The sequence below is a fragment of the Cornus florida genome, unplaced genomic scaffold (genome assembly GCF_030987335.1).
Source record: "Cornus florida cultivar Cherokee Brave unplaced genomic scaffold, ASM3098733v1 CherokeeBrave_3.0.0_Hap2_Chr09, whole genome shotgun sequence".
Taxonomy (NCBI): Eukaryota; Viridiplantae; Streptophyta; class Magnoliopsida; order Cornales; family Cornaceae; genus Cornus; species Cornus florida.
This window is the reverse complement of record NW_026775579.1, coordinates 70,732,747-70,755,830: the sequence shown is the minus strand read 5'-3', so window position 1 is coordinate 70,755,830 and position 23,084 is coordinate 70,732,747. Positions and strand designations below refer to the sequence as shown.

At 33.5% G+C, this 23,084-nt stretch overlaps 2 protein-coding genes and 2 non-coding genes across 6 annotated transcripts; 2 read left to right on the top strand and 2 right to left on the bottom strand.

Moving 5' to 3' along the window:
• Positions 1 to 3,745: 3,745 nt before the first annotated feature.
• LOC132274310 (polypyrimidine tract-binding protein homolog 3-like) lies at positions 3,746 to 13,801 on the top strand. 2 transcript variants are annotated; one of them, XM_059775566.1, is made up of 15 exons: positions 3,746 to 3,807; positions 4,334 to 4,401; positions 5,059 to 5,130; positions 5,220 to 5,296; positions 5,483 to 5,564; positions 8,348 to 8,471; positions 8,784 to 8,848; positions 8,968 to 9,017; positions 9,113 to 9,154; positions 9,300 to 9,351; positions 9,461 to 9,518; positions 9,642 to 9,655; positions 11,310 to 11,417; positions 11,598 to 11,741; positions 13,119 to 13,801. In XM_059775566.1, exons 2-15 carry the CDS (start codon positions 4,345 to 4,347, stop codon positions 13,506 to 13,508), a joined length of 1,335 nt encoding a protein of 444 aa, XP_059631549.1. In that variant the 5' UTR covers positions 3,746 to 3,807; positions 4,334 to 4,344; the 3' UTR covers positions 13,509 to 13,801. The 2 variants fall into 2 exon arrangements, with proteins under 2 accessions (XP_059631549.1, XP_059631550.1); XM_059775567.1 differs by having other exon boundaries at positions 3,771 to 3,872.
• A 1,630-nt stretch (positions 13,802 to 15,431) lies between these two features.
• LOC132275801 (small nucleolar RNA Z103) lies at positions 15,432 to 15,530 on the bottom strand. Its single transcript, XR_009470748.1, has one exon. It is a non-coding gene; the product is annotated as a small nucleolar RNA Z103 (small nucleolar RNA).
• Positions 15,531 to 17,443: 1,913 nt separating this feature from the next.
• LOC132274309 (5-formyltetrahydrofolate cyclo-ligase-like protein COG0212) lies at positions 17,444 to 21,855 on the top strand. Of its 2 annotated transcripts, none has more exons than XM_059775564.1 (6): positions 17,444 to 17,935; positions 18,045 to 18,135; positions 19,182 to 19,408; positions 20,430 to 20,559; positions 21,005 to 21,130; positions 21,446 to 21,855. In XM_059775564.1, exons 1-6 carry the CDS (start codon positions 17,498 to 17,500, stop codon positions 21,592 to 21,594), a joined length of 1,161 nt encoding a protein of 386 aa, XP_059631547.1. In that variant the 5' UTR covers positions 17,444 to 17,497; the 3' UTR covers positions 21,595 to 21,855. The 2 variants fall into 2 exon arrangements, with proteins under 2 accessions (XP_059631547.1, XP_059631548.1); XM_059775565.1 differs by having other exon boundaries at positions 17,445 to 17,935; positions 20,430 to 20,505.
• Positions 21,856 to 22,545: 690 nt separating this feature from the next.
• On the bottom strand, positions 22,546 to 22,619 carry TRNAN-GUU (transfer RNA asparagine (anticodon GUU)). Its single transcript has one exon. It is a non-coding gene; the product is annotated as a tRNA-Asn (tRNA).
• Positions 22,620 to 23,084: the final 465 nt, after the last annotated feature.

Genomic DNA, 23,084 nt, shown 5'->3' with positions numbered 1-23,084 from the left:
AATTGAACTCTCAATTTAATAATATTTATAGATTCGAATTCCATATGAACCGAACGCTAACTATATAATTTAAAGGTTATAACATATAAATTACAAATACTAACATGCAAGATAACAATATAAATGTGTTATTTAACTTATTTATGAAATTTTATAAAATATACTCTAATATTTATTGTTATCTTGGCAAATAACAAACTTACACATTTTGTGGATCTTTAACTTTTAATTTCACTTCAAAAAAAAAAAAAAAAAAAAACTTTCAATTTAAGGGTATATCCATGCTAGGTCCTCTCAATTACTTTAGGGGTTGTGTCTATAGCTTCACAAAGATGACATTTACTGAAAAATCTCCATATATATAAGATTTAATACAAAGATTTCGTAAGAATATGAATCACCCGGGTGGCAATTTGTGTTGGCGCGTTATAATCATATTTTATGGATCTATGAATATTTTTTTAAACACGTCAATTAGAATATGACTTGTTTAATAATTATATCCGGACCTCCGACACAAATACGACCCATTTATTAAATAGGAAACATGACACGACCCATTTAACTCATTTAATAAACAAGTTATGAAATGTCACGACTCGTTTAATAATATGTTTAATCGTTTGACTTAAATAGGTCATGTATCTCGATTATTAACTTAAGTGTATAAAATGCAAATATATAACTAAGATAATATATTACAAAAAATTGTCAAATACAGATTTATATTGGAAATAATTAAAATGTTCACAATAAATTGGTCAAAACAGTTTACGATTGACTTAACACGATTAATTAAACATGTCTAATTGAGTTTAAACAGGTTAAGTTTCAAAACACAAACACGACATGATTAATTAAGCATGTTCCCGCGATTATAACATAGACACAATTGAAATCAACTCAAAACGTACCGACTTTGTGTAGTGTTCGAATCATATTATATCGAATTTTGCTACCCTTAAATATGACTAATTAGATTATCTCACTTAATTTAGTTTATAGGTTTCATTCATTTATTATAGGAAAATGATTATTACACCGAATAGTTACACTAAATTGTTAAGCTAATTTTTTTAATTGGTCAATTATGTAATAAATAAGGAAATAGAGTTGCAAGTGTTCGGTTAGCCAATTAGACAATTCACTGAAGTATTCGATATGAGTATCACTATTCTTTGTTATAAATTTAGATTGAATTTAATGTAAATTTTATTCCCATATTTATTTATTTTGAGAACTAGGTAGCCATCTCATAGACTTGTGCGTTACTATACTAAAATTCCTCTCACTTGTTATAATGCATATCATTCCTTTTCTAGACTCATTTTTATTGGTTAATCATAAATTTTTTCTAAATATATATAATCTTAATAGTATTGTTTTTATGCTCATTTGGTAGTGAAGATATTAGATACGCACATCATGTCATTGATATGGCTACCAATAAAAGTTGTCATACCTACTTAGGCTCTATTCAGATAAAATAAAAAAAAATAAAAAAATGATAGTATTAGTTATGAGTGAAAATATATATATATATATATATATATATATATATATATATATATATATATATATTAATAATCTCTATTAATATTTGGATATGTAGAAAAAAAAATTGATAGTATTTTTGTTTAGATAAGATAAATGGGAGAAAAAAGAAGAAGATAATAACTAAATTACTATTATACCCCTCTAAATAAATGGGACCCGAGTGAAATAACAATTTCTTCTTTTTAATTGTTGAGACTAGTTCAAAATTATGAAAATATTAGGAGTACTAAAACACTATCATTTCCCTTGTTATTTTTTCATTTTTAGGTTAAAAAAATAAAATAAAAAATCTTCTCATTACGGAGGAATCCCTCCTTATCTCTCTCTATCATTTCTTTTCTCTCATTTTAACCCATCCAAACACAATCAACCTTATTCCTCCATATCATTTCCTTTAGGGCTAGTTTGGTGTGCGTGAATGAAATGGAATGTAATGGGAATGAAAACTAGGAATGGAATGGAAATGATGATTCCCATTCTCTTGTTTGGTTACAAACATGGAATACGTAAAAATGAAATGATGATTTCCATTCACGTTTGGTTGGACCTATGTAAAAATTGAAATAGAATAAATTTATATTATTTTCTTCAAAAAACATTTATCATCAATAAAAAATTTAACTAAAAAAGTTAATATCTAAAGAAATTTTTTCCAATCTAGGGTAAGAAAGAGGTCTGTAAGAATGAAATTAGGGCAAGAGACAGAGAGAGAAAGTAGAGAGAAAAAAGAAATTGGACAAGTGAACGGAGGTGTTGGAGAAAAATTACTGATAATAATGGATAATAGGTCATATGTTGTATTTTATTAAGTGGACATCACCTCATATATACTCTATTTTGTATCATTGATCAACTATTGTGTCCCGTATTCAAGGGCGGAGCCAGAAATTTAGGGGCGTGGCAGATTCGAACTATGTAACAAAAATTTTAAAACTTATAAATTAACTGTAATATAATTTATTTTTAAATACTCGTCATAGTATATATATCTTGAGAAAATTTAAAAATAAAAAAATACAACTTGGACAACAAAAAAAAAAAAAAAAATTAAATATTGATGTTAGAAGAAAATTATGGAGAAGAATGTAAAGCATTGTTAGAAAATCAAAATTTCTTTATCAATTGTTTTAAATTTTCAAAAATCTAATTTTTGGAAGAAGAAAATTAAGTAGATTCCACAATTAAACAACATAATGAATTTTAACTCAATTTTTAACCAAAATAAAATAAAATAAAATTTCAATAAGATTATTATTGAGTTATTGAACAAGATACAAATAGTTATAAAATTTGTTATTTAGAAAAGAATAACGAAAAGTATATAGATGATATTATTATTATTATTGAGAGTCTCACAATACTTTAGTTTATCTTCTTTACAAATATTACTAGGATTTGCCAATAAAGATTGTTATATAATTTTAGATATTTTTCTTGTAAATACTATTTTACAAAAATGTTTGACAAAAAATGCGTCATACGTTTTTACCAAACATGATAATAATGTATTGAGATAACGACTATAATAATTATTTACCAAAAAAAAAAATACTGTTTCATAACATTTGAGCTTTTAAAAGTATAGTTAAAAGAGTGTAAGTTAAAAAATATTTAAATTTCAAGGAGACACAAAATAAATTTATTTTCAAACTATTTAATTTGTGTCAAATATTGGAGGGCCAATTGAAAATTTCAATTAATTTTAGGGACAAAATTTACAAATTATTTAATATTTTGGGGCTATTAATAAAATTTTCAAAAAAATTGACTGGTTAATATATGTGTTAAAAATATTAGGGGGGCCAATAATAAATTTTAAAATTTACAAATTAATTAAGATAGCAAAAAAATTCCGAAAAATTTTGGGGGCCATTAAGAAAATGCTTTTCAGAAGCCCAGCATTTCTATTGAAATGCTGAAGCTATATATCATAAGTAATTCATTTACATCAACGAATGATATCAATAATCAATAAAGATAATCGAATGATTAATGAATTTTTGTTTTTAATTACTCTGTTATTGAGAGACCTCTTAATAACATCGTTCTTTACATAATTCAAGTTTAATTCACTCATGATCGGATTCGTTTAAATCGGGTCGGATTATTGTTGAAAGTTGAAACAGTTTGTTAAAGTCGGGTCGGATTTTTGTTGTAACAGGATCAAAACAAAAAAGTCAGTATATACATTCGATGGGGGTGGAATAGGTACTCTCTCTCTCGTCAGGCAATTACTGGCTGCTTCTTCAGGTTTTACTTCTCTCTCATCGATTTTCGGCTCCCCGTTCACCATAAGTGAAAATCTAGGGTTTCAGGTTCAAAATCATCAAGTTGATTATTTTATCCGTTTATTATTGTTTGGATATTTCTGTGTTTGTAGCTGGCAACGTATTCTGGATTTAGTATAAATTTCTGGTTTAAGTGATTATTCTATTTATTTATTTTATTTGTTTTGGGATGCTGCAAGTGATTCCAGAAAAGAAGTTTCATTTTTTAGTTTGATATATATATATATATATATATATATATTTAGTGGATTTCATTTTTGAAAGAATTTGTCTATGCTGTTCTGATTGAATAAAGTTTTTAACTTTTTTCATTGTGTCCCTTAATTTTTGCAAGCATTTCTAAAATTTCAAAACATTATTTGTTTTCTGCACACGGTCTGTATTTACACGCATTCCTGTACAGTGCCATTGCATCACTTTCAATTGAAATTGTTTGGATGTTATATTGTCCGTACAATCTGAGCTTCTCAATATTGGGATGGATTCAGGGTTGTGAAAAATGACAGAGCCTTCCAAGGTCATTCATGTCCGTAACGTGGGACACGAAATCTCTGAGGTATACCCTCCTACCTTCCTCTGTATAAATTTATATGTAGATGGGTTTTTTTTTCTGCTTTTCTAGTTTACCAGTGAAACCTTTATGCTCAGGGGTGGACCCGGGAATTTTAAGTTGGGAGGTCGTACTAGTAAAATACGGAAAAAAAGAAGAAAAAAAATAAAAATCCATAAGCTATGGTCTATTTTCTTTACAACAGATGTCTTAATATTCTTAATATAGGAAATAATCCAGTATAAGATTATTCAAATACTCAAAGTATTCCGTAACTTATTAGTTACACACAAAAATAAATCTAATTATTAGTGACATATTTATGCACAAAAATGGACACAAACAATTTAACTTTGTCATATATGTAGTCAAGGTGGATGTAAATACGTGCAAAAGTGAAACAAAGAAGAGAATAAAATCTACTACAAAGGTGTGTCCAACAATCTTTTAGAGAATGAAAAATGTCTATTATTGAATTAACATGTTGAAGATGTTGCGTCCAACAATCCTTTTTTGTGGAAAAAAGAATGGTATGAATTGAGCATGTTGCTGATGCTGCTGTTTGGGTTTGAGTAAATATATGTGTCTGTTTATCCGATTGCATTTTTTTCTTACTTCTGTTCTATATGTTTTTCTTCTAATACACCTTAATTATTTTTCCAGAATGATTTGCTTCAGCTATTTCAGCCATTTGGTGCTGTCACCAAGCTCGTCATGCTTCGCGCTAAGAATCAGGTATTTATTTTGTGGCCATAGGGTAAGCGGAGCTGTCTAGTGTTCCAAGCTAACCCATGAACTAATTTTTTTTTCGGCCATGTCTGCAGGCCCTCCTCCAAATGCAAGACGTTCCTTCAGCTGTCAATGCATTGCAATTCTACACAAATGTTCAGCCAAGCATAAGGTATCATGGTATACAAGTACTGGATATCTGTTTTGAGTATCATGATAAAAATGCTGTGTATTAATTCATTTTTCTTTTTGGAAGTGGGGTTCATTTGAACTGCTACCAACTCTACAATCTATACTTTTCTTTGTTTATTTTTATAGATCTAATTTTATGGTCCAAATTTCTGACGGTTACCTCTAGGGGGAGAAATGTTTATGTTCAATTCTCATCACATCAAGAATTAACAACTATGGATCAGAATGCTCAAGGACGAGGTGATGAGGTCAGTTATTTGTAGTCACTAGTTTGATTTCTTTGAAATTGGTTGTAATTGGTATATTCAGAAAAGAAGCATTTGAAGGAGTCACCCTCATGTGGCAAATCTAGTTTTTTACTCTATTTATTTATTTTTAAAGATAATGTTGGAAATATTATTAAGAACATGTAATGTTCTTTTTTATTATTATTTTTATAAGAAGTTTGAAGAAGTTTATGGCTAATGGAAATTAGAGGAATTTTAATAATATTAAATATATAGTATCTCTCACTGTGCCACAATTATTAATTTATTAGAAACTTGATTGCAGCGGATGGATGTTTTAAATTAGTAGCGGCTTTTGCATCAAAGTATTTAGGTGTTAAAAACGCCAAAGAAGGTTAAATATTTGTTCATTCTTCTTATGGTCATTAGAATCCAGGTTCCCTTGTGTTTCTGTTTAGGGATAGTAACAAGGCAGGTTTGGGATGGGCAACTCCTTCTTTGCCCCCTCTTATCCCAAACTTAACGGAACCTGTGGTGTGGAGGGGTAAGCTAATAATTATATGACCTGACAGGTCTTTGATTTTAATCTTAAATCATCATAAGAATCTGAAAATTATAGATGGAAACATAATCAATTATCCAACATGATGGAACCCATTTTTTAAGTTTTCACTCCATGTTGTCGCATAAATGTGGAGTACTTGCACGAGGCAAAGGCACAATGTATTTAGTTTCAACAATTGAGCAGACATGATGCAGGCTAATTGCTTTTACGAGGGCAAGGTTCATTTATATTTTGTTATACTTCTTAAATTTTTAAACAGAAACTTTAACATGTAGTCTCCATGCAGTGGTCTAGTAATGCTTCCATATCGGTACCTGAACCAAACATTAGAAGCTAAACTTGGCACTAAAATAGTAGGAGCTAAACTTTTCCTTTAGAAGAGTTTTCGGGTATATAATGAATTTGTGAACTACAAAGGTGTATGATGGTAAAACACCTACATAATGAACAAAGGTGGGTGGGGCATGGCATAAGGGCTCTAATCCCAATTCATCCCAAACTTTGGATGGACTTGCATATATCTCCTGATCCTGCCACTAACCCATTCAAGAGTATCCTAAACCTGTTACTTATCAAAAAAAAAAACGAAGAGTATCCTAAACCCGTTGCACTAGGTGCAGGGTGTGACAGGGACCCAGCAATCTGGGTTGAATTGCATCCGTATTTCTATGTACTATTTCTCTACAATATAATATTTTATTCAATGGACTTTATTGGCAACTTGCATGCTTCTGGTTTTTTTTGGTTGCCGTTCGGTTTTTAGAGGAAACAGTGTTTTCCTTAAATTCAGTTTCATGCCAAACGTCTCGTATTTTTTGTTTTTTGGCCAAATATTATCTAATTGTCAAATAACATTTTTTGCATCACTAGTTTGATTAATTTTGTTACCATTCCATTCTAAAACTGGTTATACTTCTATTGGAAAGGGCAATACCCAATGAAGTCTGGATATATAGATAACCTGTTACTTATAAAAAAGAAGAAGAGTATCCTAAACCCGTTGCACTAGGTGCAGGGACCCAGCAAACTGGGTTGAATTGCATCCATATTTCTATGTACTATTTCTCTACAATATAATATTTTATTCAATGGACTTTATTGGCAACTTGCATGCTTCTGGTTTTTTTTGGTTGTTGTTCAGTTTTTAGAGGAAACAGTGTTTTCCTTAAAAATCAGTTTCACGCCAAACATCTCGTATTTTTTTTTTGGCCAAAATATTATCTAATTGTCAAATAACAATTTTTGCATCACTAGTTTGTTTAATTTTGTTACTATTCCATTCTAAAACTGGTCATACTTCTATTGTAAAGGGCATTACCCAGTGAAGGCCGGATATATAGATACCTTTAGCATCATATTGCACTAAGTGACTGCTATCAGTCTAATACCTGCTATTTTTGTATTGAAAATTCTTATAAAGTAGGTATTAGTAATGCTCATTGTCACTGTGATATTGATGTTTTACTGTCTCTCCTATGTGTACTGGGTGCACTAGTGAAGGCGTATTCTTTTGGGAAAAAATATTTTTCATGTATTAACTTGTTAGCTTGATACATACATTGTGGTGTGCTTCTCATAAAACTTCAATTTTCCATAGAACTTAATTTCAAATGATAATTGTTTTATTGCTCGCTCTAAATCTCAACTGTACAGAAAATCCCTTGATTTAATGGAGTGTTGGACAGACAAATGGATTGATTTGCAGCAATAATATTAGGAGTTAGGACACTCTGTAAAACTTGGTGGTTCTCTTATTGTTTAGGTTTCTCATGTTTAAATTAATTTCTTTTGTCCTTTGAGGTCCTCAAATTGTTTTTCTCCTCCTGATTTACATTTATTACTTGCTATTTTGTGTTTTTGCTACTGGGATTTAGGCATAGAGAAAAATAGCCTATTTTCTTTTTACTTCTAAATACTGTTGGTGCAGTGCATATCAATCAGATGCTAGTTATGCATAGTTTTGGTATAACAATTTAGTGGTGTGACATAAGAGTAAGATCATCCATGAAATCTCTGTACACATTGATTAATAAGATTTACTGTTCTTTCTCTACCTTCTTTATAACAGTCGTTCTGTCTTTCTTTCTTTCTTTCTTGCTTGTTATATTATTATTTCATTTAATATATTATTTTTGTTTCTTTATCATTTTCTCTATATATTCTTCTCTATTTATTCTATTCTATTCTCTCTCCTGTCTCTATGCTGGTCTCTGCTGTCGGGCATTCTCTGGGTACACAGCCTAATCGAATTCTCTTAGTTACAATTCATCACATGCTATATCCTATAACTGTGGAAGTGCTGCATCAAGTTTTTTCTCCTCAAGGATTTGTGGAGAAGATCGTCACATTCCAGAAGTCAGCTGGTCAGCTTCTTCAAGTTTTCTCTCTCTTATCACATTCTCGCTATTTCTTAATTTCTTCTCTCATTCTGACTTATGAGCATAGCTGGATGTGTTTGTCATTAGGTTTTTTCAGGATTAAATATTATATGTTTTCATGATCTGCTTGTCAAAATTTTCTGGTTTATTATTTTTGGAGGTGAAATGTCCATATATTTCCATTCCTTGAACTGTGCTGGCAGTGTTTTGGGGACCTTTTTTTACCTTTAAATTTCACGAAGATGCATACTCGCAAAGTTCTGTGCTTTATTTGACCCATATATTTGGAATGTATAGGTTTTCAAGCCCTTATTCAGTATCAATTACGCCAAAGTGCTGTTTCAGCTAGAAACTCTCTCCAGGTGTGTAGTTTATATTGTATTCCACAAATTAACTTGAATTTTGAAAGGAAGGCCTATCTGAGGTTTGCTTCCTGGTTGGCTTCTAAAAAGAAGTTTAACACTTGGCAACATCTTTGTAGGGTCGTAATATATATGATGGTTGCTGTCAGCTGGACATTCAGTTTTCAAAGTAGGTTCCAAACATCTTTGAAAATTTTCTGTTTCTCAATTATTTTCTACATGCTATTGTGGATATTGTATTAATCATACTTCTTTACAATACAGCCTCGATGAGTTACAAGTGAACTTCAATAATGAGCGGTCAAGGTGGATTAATAGCTTCATGATTTTTGAACTTTGTATACTTATATATTTGCTTGTGAAATTTTTGATCTCTTTGGCTAGCTGCCTTCAACTATATTTGGTGGCATCATCTTGATATGTGGCATTTTTTTCTTTCTTTCTTTGGTAGGGATTTCACAAACCCATCTTTGCCTTCAGAACAGAAGGGCAGGTCCTCCCAAGTATGTCCATTGTTTACTGCTATTTTTGAATTATAGACACTATATTGTATAACTTGCTACCTGTTGTGCCTTCGGATATTTAATTTAAATCCATTCTGTTGCGTACCAGCCTGGATATGGAGACGCAGGTGGCATGTATGGCCTTCAAGCTTCTGGAGCCCGAGCAGGTGCTTAATTTGGCAATTGCATATTTATCTGCTGCCTTTGTTTCATTTTTTTCTTGTATTTATTCATTTATTTGGGCTATTCTATAACTTTCTCATGTGTGTACTGTTTTTTCTATGTTTTAGTTGGATTTCCACAGGTGGGTATTGCTCTGGTCATGTTATAGCGCCATCTGAGATGCTTTTCTTAAGAGTTGGGAATTTGTCTTCTTCTTGCATCTTTGAGGAAATAATTGATGTCAACAAGTTGAACCTTCTCCCTTGTTATGAAACAGCTCTTGAAATGAGATATACATGTACTATGATTGCCTGATTGGTGTCGATCATTCTCAAGAATCCCATCTTGTAGGCCTGCTGCTGGCAGCTGGCTCTGTTGATGGGTACTGCACCCATAGAGGTTTTATAAAGAGCACAAGGGGCCTCTAGATCATTTAATATCTTGCATCATTGGGAGCAAAAGTTATGACTAGGAGATTTCTAGTGCATGGGATTTGTTAAATGGTTGGCACTGAATTGATCTTCATTCGGCTTCTTGTAGTGCCATGATGTTCTATTTTTGGTCTTTGAGATGGGGGCAAGGACTGAAACCCTAGGATCCGATAGAAAGTTAGCACAAGGTCCACGATTTAGAAGTAGAGGGAGTCAAATAGGTATTGGTGATTGCTTTAACTAATTTAAACTACTTTTTGAATTTTACATAATTTACCAAAAAATCAAATTTAATTTAAATCAAATTATTAAATTCCAATCAATCCCTCATGCTTATTATAGCAATCATTCAATCAGAACTAAGGTAAAGCAATGTAAAGCATGAACAATTGACACTAAGACTTTTACGTGGAAAATCCAAATGGGAAAAACCACGAGACCTAGTTTAGTCAGATTAAAAATCCACTACCAGAAGAGATATTTACATTAGCTTAAATTTCCCATACCCAGAATTCACAGTTACCCCTTGACACAGGCTGATTCACCAAGACCTCCAATTAAGTTTCCGTAACAGACTTCACTCCTCAAAGATGTGCTTCTTCAATAGAAATTCTAATCTCTAGACTAGTCATCCGCTCCAATCTCGGTTGTTTGATAGTTTGTTGGTGTTGAACTCTTAAATATTGCTCTGTAACAATTTAGATATCAACATTCATATGTTACACTCACTAATCTAATGCAATATAATTGATGAATGCTAAAAGAAAATTATATATGCACTCAGTTTTTGTTTCAAACCTAAAAGGAAACTGCTGTTTCAGATGGCTTGATCAATCGATAATTAATGTCAATTAATCGGCATGCAACCAGTAGCCTTCGATTAATGTCGATCAATCGATTAATCGAAGTGCCCTGTGCACTATTTTCAAATTTAGCAAGTTCCCCAAAACAGTTTTATCCAATTTAATTAAGCTTTTCTAAAATCAAAACATGTAATCATGAAACCCTAATATATGAATGCACGAACCCTAATACGGTGAGTGCATATGGTGGTGTCAATTTACCTTTGTGCCCTTAGTATTGAAGATTACCATTCTGGATTCGTTGAAGCTTAAATTCCATCTTTGACCATGACCAAGAGGTAACTAATTTGACACTAACTTTTAAAATTCCAACTCTAATAAATAAAACAAAATTACAGACTAGTTTTGGTCCACGAAATATGCCAACCTAAGTTGACCTAACAATCTCTATAAATCATAATTTACTCAAATATTTTGGTTCTAATTTGTCTTCTATTTATTTGTGAAAGAACTGCCAAGACCTTCAAGTAGTTGGATTTTATTTGGTTTTCTTAAATTTTAGATGGGCAATGCTGCTGCAGTCGCGGCTGCCTTTGGAGGAAGTTTGCCTCCTGGAATAAGTGGGACAAATGACAGATGCACTGTACTTGTATCCAATCTAAATCCCGATGTAAGCTCTCTCCCTCTCTCTGTGTCATTTCAGTTTTTTATTTTTATTTTATTATTATTACTCCGTATTATTTTTTTTGTATTCAATTTTTTTGGGGTCTGTGGATGACCAATGCCCATTATCTAATCTAAAGTTTTATTCCTCTCCCACCCTTCACGTTGATAACACTTTGCATCTTAGAGAATAGATGAGGACAAGCTTTTCAATCTTTTCTCGCTTTATGGAAATATTGTGAGAATCAAACTTCTCCGCAATAAACCAGACCATGCATTAGTTCAGATGGGTGATGGTTTTCAGGCTGAACTGGCAGTACATTTTCTGAAGGTTTGTTTCCTTCAATCTTTATAAGATTCTTTTTAGCTTATTGTTGTAATCAATATACTTGATTTTATGATAATTGTCAGTTTCTTATTGAATTGTGAGGGCAAGCTGGCAATGAAAAAATGAGTTTCTTCTTGTGCGAGTTTATTGCTTGATGACACTGATTAACCCAGTTCTGTTTCTTTATTTTGTCCAAGTATATTTTGACAACCATAATTTGTCATGATCTAGTGGGCCGTGTGTGCGTAGTTGACTAGTTGCTATTGCTTGTCTTAATTTTTCCAATCAAACTTGAACAAGATATGTACTAATTCTAGCACTTCCATAGTTTCTTCTTAACAAGCGTGATCTCAAAATTTATTCCTATCAATTTGGCATGGATGCGGGTTATCTGTTTTGTGCTCCTAGTTTTTCATCATGGTATATATAATTTCATTTATATTGCCTGCATATAGAAAATGTCTCTGTATTATCTGATGCGATCTCATTCATAATCTTATTAAATCCACTATCAGTTTCAATTAGCTAAATTTTAGGATTAAACCATTTAGTGCCACTTAAACTATGAAAAGAAGCTTTCCCATTGTTTTATCCTTCAATAAACCAACAATACCTTCTTCTTTTTCTGATGATGGTGGTGTCGGGCCTCTTAGATCAGTCCATAATCCACCACATAATTAAATTGTCTTGAAGCTTGTTATGCTTGCTGGCATGTACCAGTCATTGTTATCATCTATTGAGGATACGGAGGGATATGTCCATGGGGAGGGTGGAGATCATCCCATAGGGGGTGTGGACTTCACCGGCAGAGTGGACTCCAACCCTCTGGGCTGATCTCCACCCTACCCAGTGCATGGAGAGGATCCGGGTTCATGTACATGGACCCTCTGGCCTATTGAAGATGTCAACAGAAATAGGATGGATATGTTTACCATGCAAAGCACAACCTTCTCTTGTTACTTTTCATAGGCTTTTATGGTGTTGGGTCTGGAGTTTTTATTCTGATTTGGTTATTCTATTGAATTTCATGGCCTATTTTGGTTATTGTTGGTTGAACCCTTGAAACCACTGAACAGTAGTTAATTAGTACTACTACATGAATTGAGTTCACTTTGTAGTTGGCAGCTATGCAAAACCTTTGTGAATCCATATGAACACGAATACCGGGAATTTTGGGCAAGGCGAGGGCATTTTATGGCATTAATAGAGCATGGGCATGTTGAAACGTGATCATTGTAGCCGATCCTACTTTTTTGCAACATGGGTTCTATTTAGTTCACTGCATTGACTTCAATTATTTGATGCTTCGAATATTGCCTCTTTCACGACGGCTTTGTCATTGGATAGTAGATACCAAAACTTTCTGATCTTTGGTTACAGGGAGCCATGCTGTTTGGAAAGCATTTGGAAGTGAACTTCTCAAAGCATCCGAACATTACTACAGGTGCTGATACACATGAGTACATGAACTCGAATCTTAACCGCTTTAATCGTAATGCTGCAAAGAATTACCGCTACTGCTGCTCTCCAACCAAGATGATCCACCTCTCCACCCTTCCCCAGGATGTTACAGAGGAGGAGATTGTGTCCCACCTTGAGGAACATGGCACCATTGTCAACACCAAGCTCTTTGAGATGAATGGTAAGAAGCAGGCGCTTGTCCTGTTTGACACCGAGGAGCAGGCCACTGAAGCCCTTGTGTTCAAGCATGCTACTTCCCTTGGTGGTTCAATGATCCGAATTTCCTTTTCGCAGTTGCAAACCATTTAAGAACCCTCACATTAATAGGGTACCAAGGGTAATACGCCATCACTGATGGGGTACCAAAGGTAACAAGCCATATACAAAAGGATACTTTCGTGGTACGCTCTCTACTGTTTTATCTCATATATTGGAACTGTAATTTAATGGGTTTTGTAGCACCGGAGTTCTCTCCTCGACTTTTTTTGGTTTTAACATTGTATTTTGTTTTCTTAAACACCTGAGAACTATTATCTGTGGAGACACTGGTTTTGTAGATTCCTAGAGAGGGTATGATCCGTCACAAGTGATCCTTTTCCGTATTTTTGATGTATTGTATATATCTACTAGGGCTGGCTTCACCTTTTGGAACTTTTTCTTGTTTTCAGAACCACTTTTCACCGGATATACTGGTTTTGGAGAGTAGAAGGGAGAGGGAATGTTGTGTTTCCTTGTGATTGAGAGATCTGTATCTTCTTTCTTTATGTGTATTGTGTAAAATATTGCAACTCCAGTTTTGCCATTTGTGTTTTGTTTCTTCTGCTGCTGCTTCCTCCTCCTCCGCTCCCGCCTCTCAATCTCTCTCTCTCAATATATATATATATATATATATATATATATTCTTCTTCTTCTTCGGCTGCTGCCTCTGTCTCTTTCTCAATTTGTGTGTGTATATGTGTGTACACATACGCGGACTATTTTCTTCCTCTCTACCCCCCTTACTTTCCATTGAACTAGGGAGAATTCTGTTTCTGGTATACACCTATGTTTATATAGAACATCAAATTATGCTCTTTGTGCACTGGCATTTGGTGCCTCATTCGGCTGAATAACCAATATTCAAAGAGCAACCAGTAAGACAGAATGTGGTGCATATGAAAAGCCCCGTAGACGTGTAACAAGTTGTGAAGGTTTGTTTGGCGTAAGTTTTGTATTTGCATAAATATAACGTTGAACAGCTTGAAAATTTGTTTAATTGATATATATATATATATATTTTTTTTTTCTTCAGGTGAAAGCACACTCGTAAAAGAAAAAAGATTGAATTTTAGAGATTTTATTTTATTTTTTTAATTCTCTACAAACTGTTTTGAGTTCTAAAAACAAGTGTGGTATAGTGGTGGTTTGATTGTTCGTAGTTCCCAAGACAAAGCAATGCACCAAATAGAAAGAAACTAACTGTTACGTACTTGCAATTTCACCGGATAGGCCTCCCAAAAAACTCATTTTTGGTCTAACACTGAATTTTAATTGGCATGCGATGTGTTTTAGGTGTATTTTAAATGAATCGTTTTGTTGTAGGAGTGTTTTGGATATAAATCGGAATCATATTTAGTACCGAAAATTTGTTTTAGTTTCCTCGCTACAATATTAAAACACACAATATCACCAATTTGGTGATTTGGGTTTTGACAAAATATCTGATATGTTGTGAACTATTCCAAACTAATATTAGCTGTCTCAAATATAATATGGGCACAAATTTGAATATCAATATTAAAAAAATAATATCATAACTCATGCCAAACGGACCCTAAGTGCATTAGGACTTGTCCATAATGCAGATGGAGTTTTGATTGCTCAAAATTACAACTCGATCGGGCAAGTTTTGACATTAAAATTAAGGGTTAATTACAATGACAGCCCCTGAGGTTTACTATAATGACAGCTATATACAAATTGAACCATTTTTTAACGATGACGCCCCCGAAGTTTGCTAAAGTTAGCAAAGACACCCGAATTGTCCTTACCCATAGTGAATTAGCATTATTGTCCCTTGACACATTCAATTACCAATTTGCTCTTCAATCAATATTAAGGTTGTATTCTCTATTTGTCTGAAGTGGCGCTTTTGTCCTTCAATCAATATCAAGATTTTATTCCTCCATTTTTCTCTCTCTCACTTTTTTTTTTTTTTTTTTTCGGAAAGTAATTTATAATATATGTACGGAGATGGATCAGAATCCTGGCTTAGATTCTCAAAAAGAGAACTACAAAAAGCGCTCGGTAATTTCAACTTCGATCAACTGGGGAAATAATTATCACTTCCTATGTCATATCATATAATTTGATTCTCAGACAACAAAAAACATACAAAAAACATGAAGAAGAATTGAAGTTATACATACATGTATATGTATTGCTGCCACTAGGAGCTATCTCTCAAATTCGGGTGGAATCGTCTTGCGTATGTGCTTTTTCTTTGCATATAGTTTTAAGAGGAATCGCAGGTCAGACAGAACAGCGCATCTCTTAAATTTTTTTTTCCATGATGAGTTATTTATGGATCTATATCTCTTGCTTCTTTTGCCTGACACCGAGCTATGGCAAATCCAGACCCCCTCGCTAATCTGAGCTTCCGATCTACATGTTAAGAATCCTAATCTTTCATCGCCGAATGCGAACTTCATTTGCCCCAAACCAATCTTCCATCTCAAGAGAAATTAAGAATTTCGTATGGTGAACGTCTTCTTTACCTTCTGGATCCATGGTTGTTCTTTGCCTCTGGCAGATGTGGTTGGGGAGGGCAGTGAGATTGTGGAAGTGGAGAGAGGTGGTGGACGTTGCAGTGGAAAGAGGGTGGAAGTTACGGTGGTGCTGGACTGTAGATGGGAGGCGACGGTGCTGGATCATAGGTGGGTGGTGATGGTGCCCGCCGCTATTCTTCCGAGCAGATGTAATAGTATATATATATAAGGGCAAATTTGACTTTTCATGAGTTATGATATTTTATTATAAAAATAATTAAATATTGAAGGGCAATCTCGTCTTTTTCATCATTTTAAGGGCTTGTTTGGATTAAAATCATAACAGGGACAGGGGGTGTCTTTATTCAAAAAAGGATTAAATTGTATATGATTGTTAATATGTCAAACTTCAGGGGTGTCGTTGTAATTAACCCTAAAATTAACCAATACAAAACATTGCTCACATGTCTTTTTAGTTATTTGATAAAATTTTAAGTCATCTTCCAAAAATTTTGCATTACAATTAAGGCTCCGTTTGTTTGAACGTAAAATATTTTTCAGAAAATATTTTTTGTATTTAGTTGTCTTAAAATATTTACGAAAAAAAAATTATTAAAATTTAATAAAAATAACTTATTTATTAATTTTCAATAAGATATTTTACATGTCTCACCCGATGGACTCTATCTCAACATTAACCTAAACACTTGCCAAACACCAAAGAATAAAAACAAAGAAGAATATTTTGCTTGAAAAAAGAAAATATTTTCCGTGAAAGTCAAATGACTATGACAGATTTTTTTTGAATCAAGTTATTATCTTTAATTTTTAATTATTTTTGTTCGAATTTTTTTTTTCTCAAACTATTATGATTATGAGAATTTCATGTGAACTCAACTATGATAAATTTTGAATTAACTTATTATTTTAATTATTTTAGATTTTTGTTTGTTTCAAACTATTATGATAACGAGCTTGCAGGTTGGTTAATATTTCAAATTTTGTAATTTACTGTAATATTTTATGCTGTTAACTTAACAAGATTTACAATTATGTTTAATCACTTAAAAATCTAAATTTCAACATTTATCTAAACTTTGCATTTCTAGGTAAGTAGCAGTATTTAGATGAAAATTATAAACTCTTGTGTTCTAATCTTTATTTTTAAAATTTATTAAGAAGTTACAAGCTATTTGGCTCTTAACTAAATATTTCGAATTATAATTATTCATACGAGTTACTAATTAATTATATAATTTCACCTTTTATATTGAGATTTTGTCTGTATTATTATTTTTTAAAGAGATAAAAATTTGTCAGACAAATTTCTCTATCTGACCAATTACTTTATATTATGTCTATATCTGTACATATATAAACTGATTATAAATGTACCTAAATTTTTTATACTTTTGTACAAATTTAGATAAACACGAGTACATGAACACGTGTCTTATTATCTCACCACTCTCTCTTATTACATAAGCAAAATCGACACACTTACTTGAAGCTCGAACGTTGTATATAAATCCGAAAATTGAGTTTGTGTCCATGGACGCGAGTGCAATTCGAATTTCAACAGCATTTGCAGTAGCAAAACACTCCCCCATTACCAAAATCCACAACAAACCCTTTTCTCTCTCCTCATTTTCTCTCTCTAGAAATCCAAGTACGTACAGCAACAACAACTGCAGCCCGAAGAATTCTCAGAAGACAGTCAAGGTGGAGAGTGGGAGCACCAGAGACGGCGTCGTATTCGACGAGTCGGCTTACGAGGCCGAGCGGTTCAGACTCGACGCCAAGGCACGAGAATCGATGGCAGAGACTTCGGAGAAAGAGGTCGGCGACGAGGACGACCCGAAAGCGTGGAAATGGGTGATCCGAAAGGGGGTTTGGGACTTGATGGAGGCGCAGAACATAGCCCAATTCCCTCGGCCCGTTCACCACCGGATCCCCAATTTTCTTGGCGCGTCAATGGCTGCTGATAAAGTACAGTGATTCTCTGTTTCTCTGCCTTTCTTCATTTGATTTGGAGTATTCTGGGTTCTGTTTGTTTGGAATGAAAATTGGGCTTATTTTCTAGGGAATGTTTTGACAGTTAAGTGGGTTGGAGGTGTTCCGAATGGCGAAATGTGTGAAGGTGAATCCGGATTCGCCGCAGAAGCAAGTCAGGTTCCTCACGCTCAATGGTCAGTTTTTCAATTATTATATTATTTATTTATATTACCACACACATACTACCTATAAATATACAATTAAACACACGCACACAAAGATGTGTGTGTGTGTTTAAGCTCATTCTCAATATCTCAATTACTTGGCGGAACTTGAATTCCCATCTCAATTTCTGAATAGCAACTGTGTGTGTGTATAAGCTACATGTTTGTGTAGATATTCATATATACACAATATACTGAGAGTTGCAAAAAAATACCAGTTGAACCGTCTTTAAACAGGCTTGGAACTAGTTATTTGGAATGTAAGACAATAAAAATTACCTATAAAAAGGTTATATTTTTATTCAGACACAATTTAATGTGGTAATAAACTTTAGATCCCATGGGGTTTCTATAGTTGTCAATTTATCCATTGTTAAAGAGATTTCTATTAGAGCTGTGGAACGATAGAGGTTCACTCATGTCAACATGACAAATGGTGAGCAAAAGAAGGGATATGAAAACGAATAGTTGAAATGGACTCTTCATAATTGACTAGACTCGGAAATTTGAGTTTTTTACTGCTGTGTCAAATAGAGTTGAACTGAGGTACCAAGAATGATGAGTTTTGCCGGTGAATATTGAACCCGCATGTTTTATTGTTTTTACAGAATTCATGTATCACTTCCTATAGTGATAAGATTGGAGAGGGTAGACTTAGGGGTATAGACATATACATAGAAGATCTATAGATGCTCGGGTGAGAAGAGGAAGGTTAATTTGCGTAGAGGGTAGGAGGCAGAGAGGGCCCCCAAAATTAACGTGGGATGAAATCATTAGAAATGATTTTTAAAAGTTACATATTAGAGGAGAAATGGCTTGTAATAGAATAGAACGGAAAAAGAGAATTCATGTGACCGACTCCATTCTTATGGGATTAAGGCAAGGATGATGATGATGATGTATCTATTTTCTGTGGTTATATCAGATATGCCCTAAGCGCTATGACATTGTAACAACTTTTCTTTTCTGTCTTCATATGGCTTCATTTACTATTTGAGATTTTAATGTGTATGCAGATGGAAAGAAGCTATTAACTCCTCAGCCCCGTCTAAGGATGGGGTTTTTCTCTGTTCTTGAATCATCTATGTTAACTCCTAGTACAATCAAAGAGGCATGCACCTCTGTAGGGGCCGCCAAATATGGAAGGCCAATTGGATTGGATGAAAAGATCAAGGTAGATCTAATTGTCATCGGTTCAGTTGCTGTTAACCCAAAGACAGGCGCTCGACTTGGCAAGGGAGAGGTAAAACATATTGCTTGTTGCATTCCAGTTTTTCTCATTTACATTTAAAGGAGTGAATATGATTTAGAAGATTACCAAAGGCTGTAGAGTGTAGCCTAGTGGTACTTCATTACCGTCCAAAGTAGAAGGTCAAGAGTTCAAGTCCCCATAGGTGCAAAGTGTGTTCGTGAGTTTCTTGCGATGATATATATATACACACACGCACACATATACTTTAGAAGATTCTAGAATCTTTGATATTTAGAGACATCTTAGGCGTGATTCTTAAAAGATTCAGTACAAAATTCAAATATAATTAAATTTTGTTGTGGTCTAATGTTCAAGCGCTTCAGATCTCATTTCAATTTGCAAATTCTGCTAAAGACTCATTTATTCAAAAGAACAGCCATTTTGTGCCTGTTTCCTGGTTTGTGAGCTAATCAACCTATTGTGTTAAAAGGGCTTGGTTTTTTTCCTTAGTTGGTACTCACACACACATGCTTCCACGGAGGCTCGAACCCCTGACCTCCCTTTGGGAAGTAGGGCTTGGTACTACTTAGCCACTGGCCTGTTGGTTAAAAGGGTTGGGTTTTGCTTGTGATTTTCTAAATACAATGTTAGGTTTAGGTTTTAATATTATGACTTATACTCATTATAATGAAATAAGCATTTTCTTAATCTCATTTTCTTGTTGCATTATTCAATGCTGTCTGGGTCAAATTTTATTTTATTTTTTGTTTTATTATTCAATCCTTTTAAACTTGCTCTTATATCTCCGAATGTCATATATGCCTTTTGCTTTCCCCCTTAGTATTTAGGGTGAAATTTGGTGAACATCCAATAACATTAATTTCCTACACGCACACATACAAAAAAAAAGGGTTCATTTTTTCATTTTTTGGAAATTCATGGAAGCATTTTGGATGGTCTTATATAGCATTTTGAATTTCAACTCTGTGGATGCTCATGAATTCATGGAAGTTTGACACCATTAAACTCAGGGTTTCTGGGAAGTTATTTTCTTTCTGAACAATGTGTGTAGGGGTTTGCAGAACTTGAATATGGGATGCTGCGGTACATGGGTGCAATTGATGACTCCACTCCAGTTGTCACATCTGGCAAGCTCTATTTCTTTGACTTTTTTCCCGATTTTCCACACCTCCTTTTGAAAGGTTCCTGTATCTTTTCAACAAGAATTTACATTGTACACTAATTTTACACATGCCGGTGCAAAATTGTGCCATATAAGTGCAGGAAAATGGGATTTGCAGTATCAAACTCAATTCTGCAGTTCAGACTTTAGGATCCCTTTTTGTAGTAATTTGATGTCCAATATCCCAAGAAACTATACCAAGTAGTATATTACCAATTATGATCTCTAGTACTATCTGTTAGAAGGGTCATTGTAGATGAGAAGATCATGTTTGAGTTGAGTGATTGGACTCCACATATGTATATGCAAGACATCGTCTATATGTTTATATCCCCTACCTTTTTCAACTGATTATCACTGAACTACTTTGAACTAACTCGATATTGAATCTTTTAATCCAAATGCAACTTTGAGATATTTCTTTCTCGGTTGCATCAAATGTAACTTTTGAACTGCTCTTGCAGTGCACGACCAACAACTGGTAGATGATATTCCAGTCGAGAAGCTGCTTATCCATGATGTGCCAGTTGACATTATATGCACTCCGACTCAAGTTATTTTTACCAACACAGGCATCCCAAAACCTCAAGGTCAGTGAGAATGAAATTTTGTTTGGCTTCATATTCTTCCTTTCAGTAGGATGATCAAATGGCCTTATAAACCGAGCCGAGGAGCTCTTCTTAACTTTTTAACTGAAAGGGTCGAAGTGTGGGTTGTTGTAAAATGCTGAATAAATAAATTTGCCAGGTGTTTTATCCTCCCGTTACGAGACAAACTGACACTTGACATGAGCAATCTTAATTGTTGCAGTAGGCATGAGCTTGTCTGATCTATGCTGCTTGCTATTCATTAAAACTGAAAAATGATGTTCAGTTGAATGAACCATTTTAATTCTGTGACCACAGGGATTTATTGGGATAAACTGTCCCCGGAGAAGCTGGGTCAAATTCGAATACTCCGAGAGTTGAAGTGGAAGATTGAGCGCGAAACTGGACAGAAACTTCCTTGTGGACCGTCAGAAAAGCTACCCCCTACAGCAGAACGGAAGCGCTAATATCTTTTATCCTTTCTTTTATTACGAAGAAAAATCCTGTGTGTAGTCTTGTATTTTGGTAATAGATGTTTATCATATGTAAATTTGTCAGGTAAATTATTTTGAACGTTTATACAATTTCATACTGTGGTATGAGCGATAATCAACGAGTTCTTACTTCTTGAAAAGGAGTGTTTTTTTTTTTTTTTCTTTCTTTCTTCTGCAATTTCATCATGAAAAGGATATTGTATCTTTAACTTGTCAACTTGGTTTGTGCTGCAATTTCTGGTCTTGCACCTTGGTCATACAGTCAAAAAGCATAATCATGAAGTAGAGATATTTTTAATATTGTGATTTTCTTGGTGTCCTCGTGAAGATTTAGGTTATGTTTGGTACAATGAAAAAGAAAAGAAATGATAAGATATTAAGATTTGGTAGGAGAGGAGAGAAAAGAAATGAAATGAAAAGAGATGGTATAATTAACCACTTATGATACTAATCACGTTTGGGAAAGTATTATAATGAATTTATTATTATACCCTTTTTCATAGATTTTGTCTTTTATAAAAATAAGAACAAATTTGGTATTAATAAAATTTTATTAAAATGCTAGCTTTATCTTCCATTTCCTCCATTTTTGGAAAGGTAACAAAACCAACACATCATATGTAATTTTTTTCCCTCAGAATCCCTCATGTCCTTTATTTTCCTTTAAAAACTCATACCAAACGCAATATTTGATTTCCCTCCATTACCTTTCTTTTTGTCTTTTCCTTCCAATGACCTCCAACCAAACTGGGCCTTAAAGATAAAGAAAAGAGTGTTCTATATAACCTAAAAAAATAATATTCTACATGAGCTATCATCATCTGATTCATATGATATAGTAGTTAATTTATAGTCTTGTGTAAATAAAAGAAAAAACCGTAAAAAAGACATTAAAAAAAAAAAAGGAAAAATGAAATTTAAAGCCGCTAGAAGAAGGGCTTGAACCTTCGACCTTGTGGTTAACAGCCACACGCTCTAGCCAACTGAGCTATTCCAGCCGCTTGCTTCAACTGTTTCTTGTAATATAATATATTAAATAGACTTGAAACCAACGAAAACAAGTATTCACCCGACTTCAGCAGGTGTATGTTTTCAAGTCCAACGGAGCCGTTTGGAAGTCCATTAAATCCAGAACGCATTTTCAAAGATGAACTACAAGCTTAATTTTGTGGGACAAAGAAATGTATATGTTTAGGAGTTTCTTTGCAAAGCCAAACAAAGCTTTGCACAAGCATTTGTAACACAAAGGTTCTGGATCTCTCTGCATGGCGTTGGTAACTCATATTGGATATTTAGTTTGGAGTTGCAATTTGACTATTTGACATGAAAGAGAAATGGGATACTGATTATAATGACATTTGTATTACATATATTACAAGCATATACGTTACATATATTACACTTACAGTTCCCTTCATTTATTTTTATGTAAAACATTTTCTGCTAAATATAATCTATTTTCT

Coding starts and splice junctions, on each gene's coding strand:
- LOC132274309 (XM_059775564.1), top strand. CDS start 17,498: ATGGACGCGAGTGCAATTCGAATTTCAACAGCATTTGCAGTAGCAAAA. Junction 17,936..18,044: donor CGTCAATGGCTGCTGATAAA/GTACAGTGATTC, acceptor ATGTTTTGACAG/TTAAGTGGGTTGGAGGTGTT. Junction 20,560..21,004: donor TCCACACCTCCTTTTGAAAG/GTTCCTGTATCT, acceptor CTGCTCTTGCAG/TGCACGACCAACAACTGGTA.
- LOC132274310 (XM_059775566.1), top strand. CDS start 4,345: ATGACAGAGCCTTCCAAGGTCATTCATGTCCGTAACGTGGGACACGAA. Junction 5,131..5,219: donor TGCTTCGCGCTAAGAATCAG/GTATTTATTTTG, acceptor CCATGTCTGCAG/GCCCTCCTCCAAATGCAAGA. Junction 8,472..8,783: donor CACATTCCAGAAGTCAGCTG/GTCAGCTTCTTC, acceptor TGGAATGTATAG/GTTTTCAAGCCCTTATTCAG.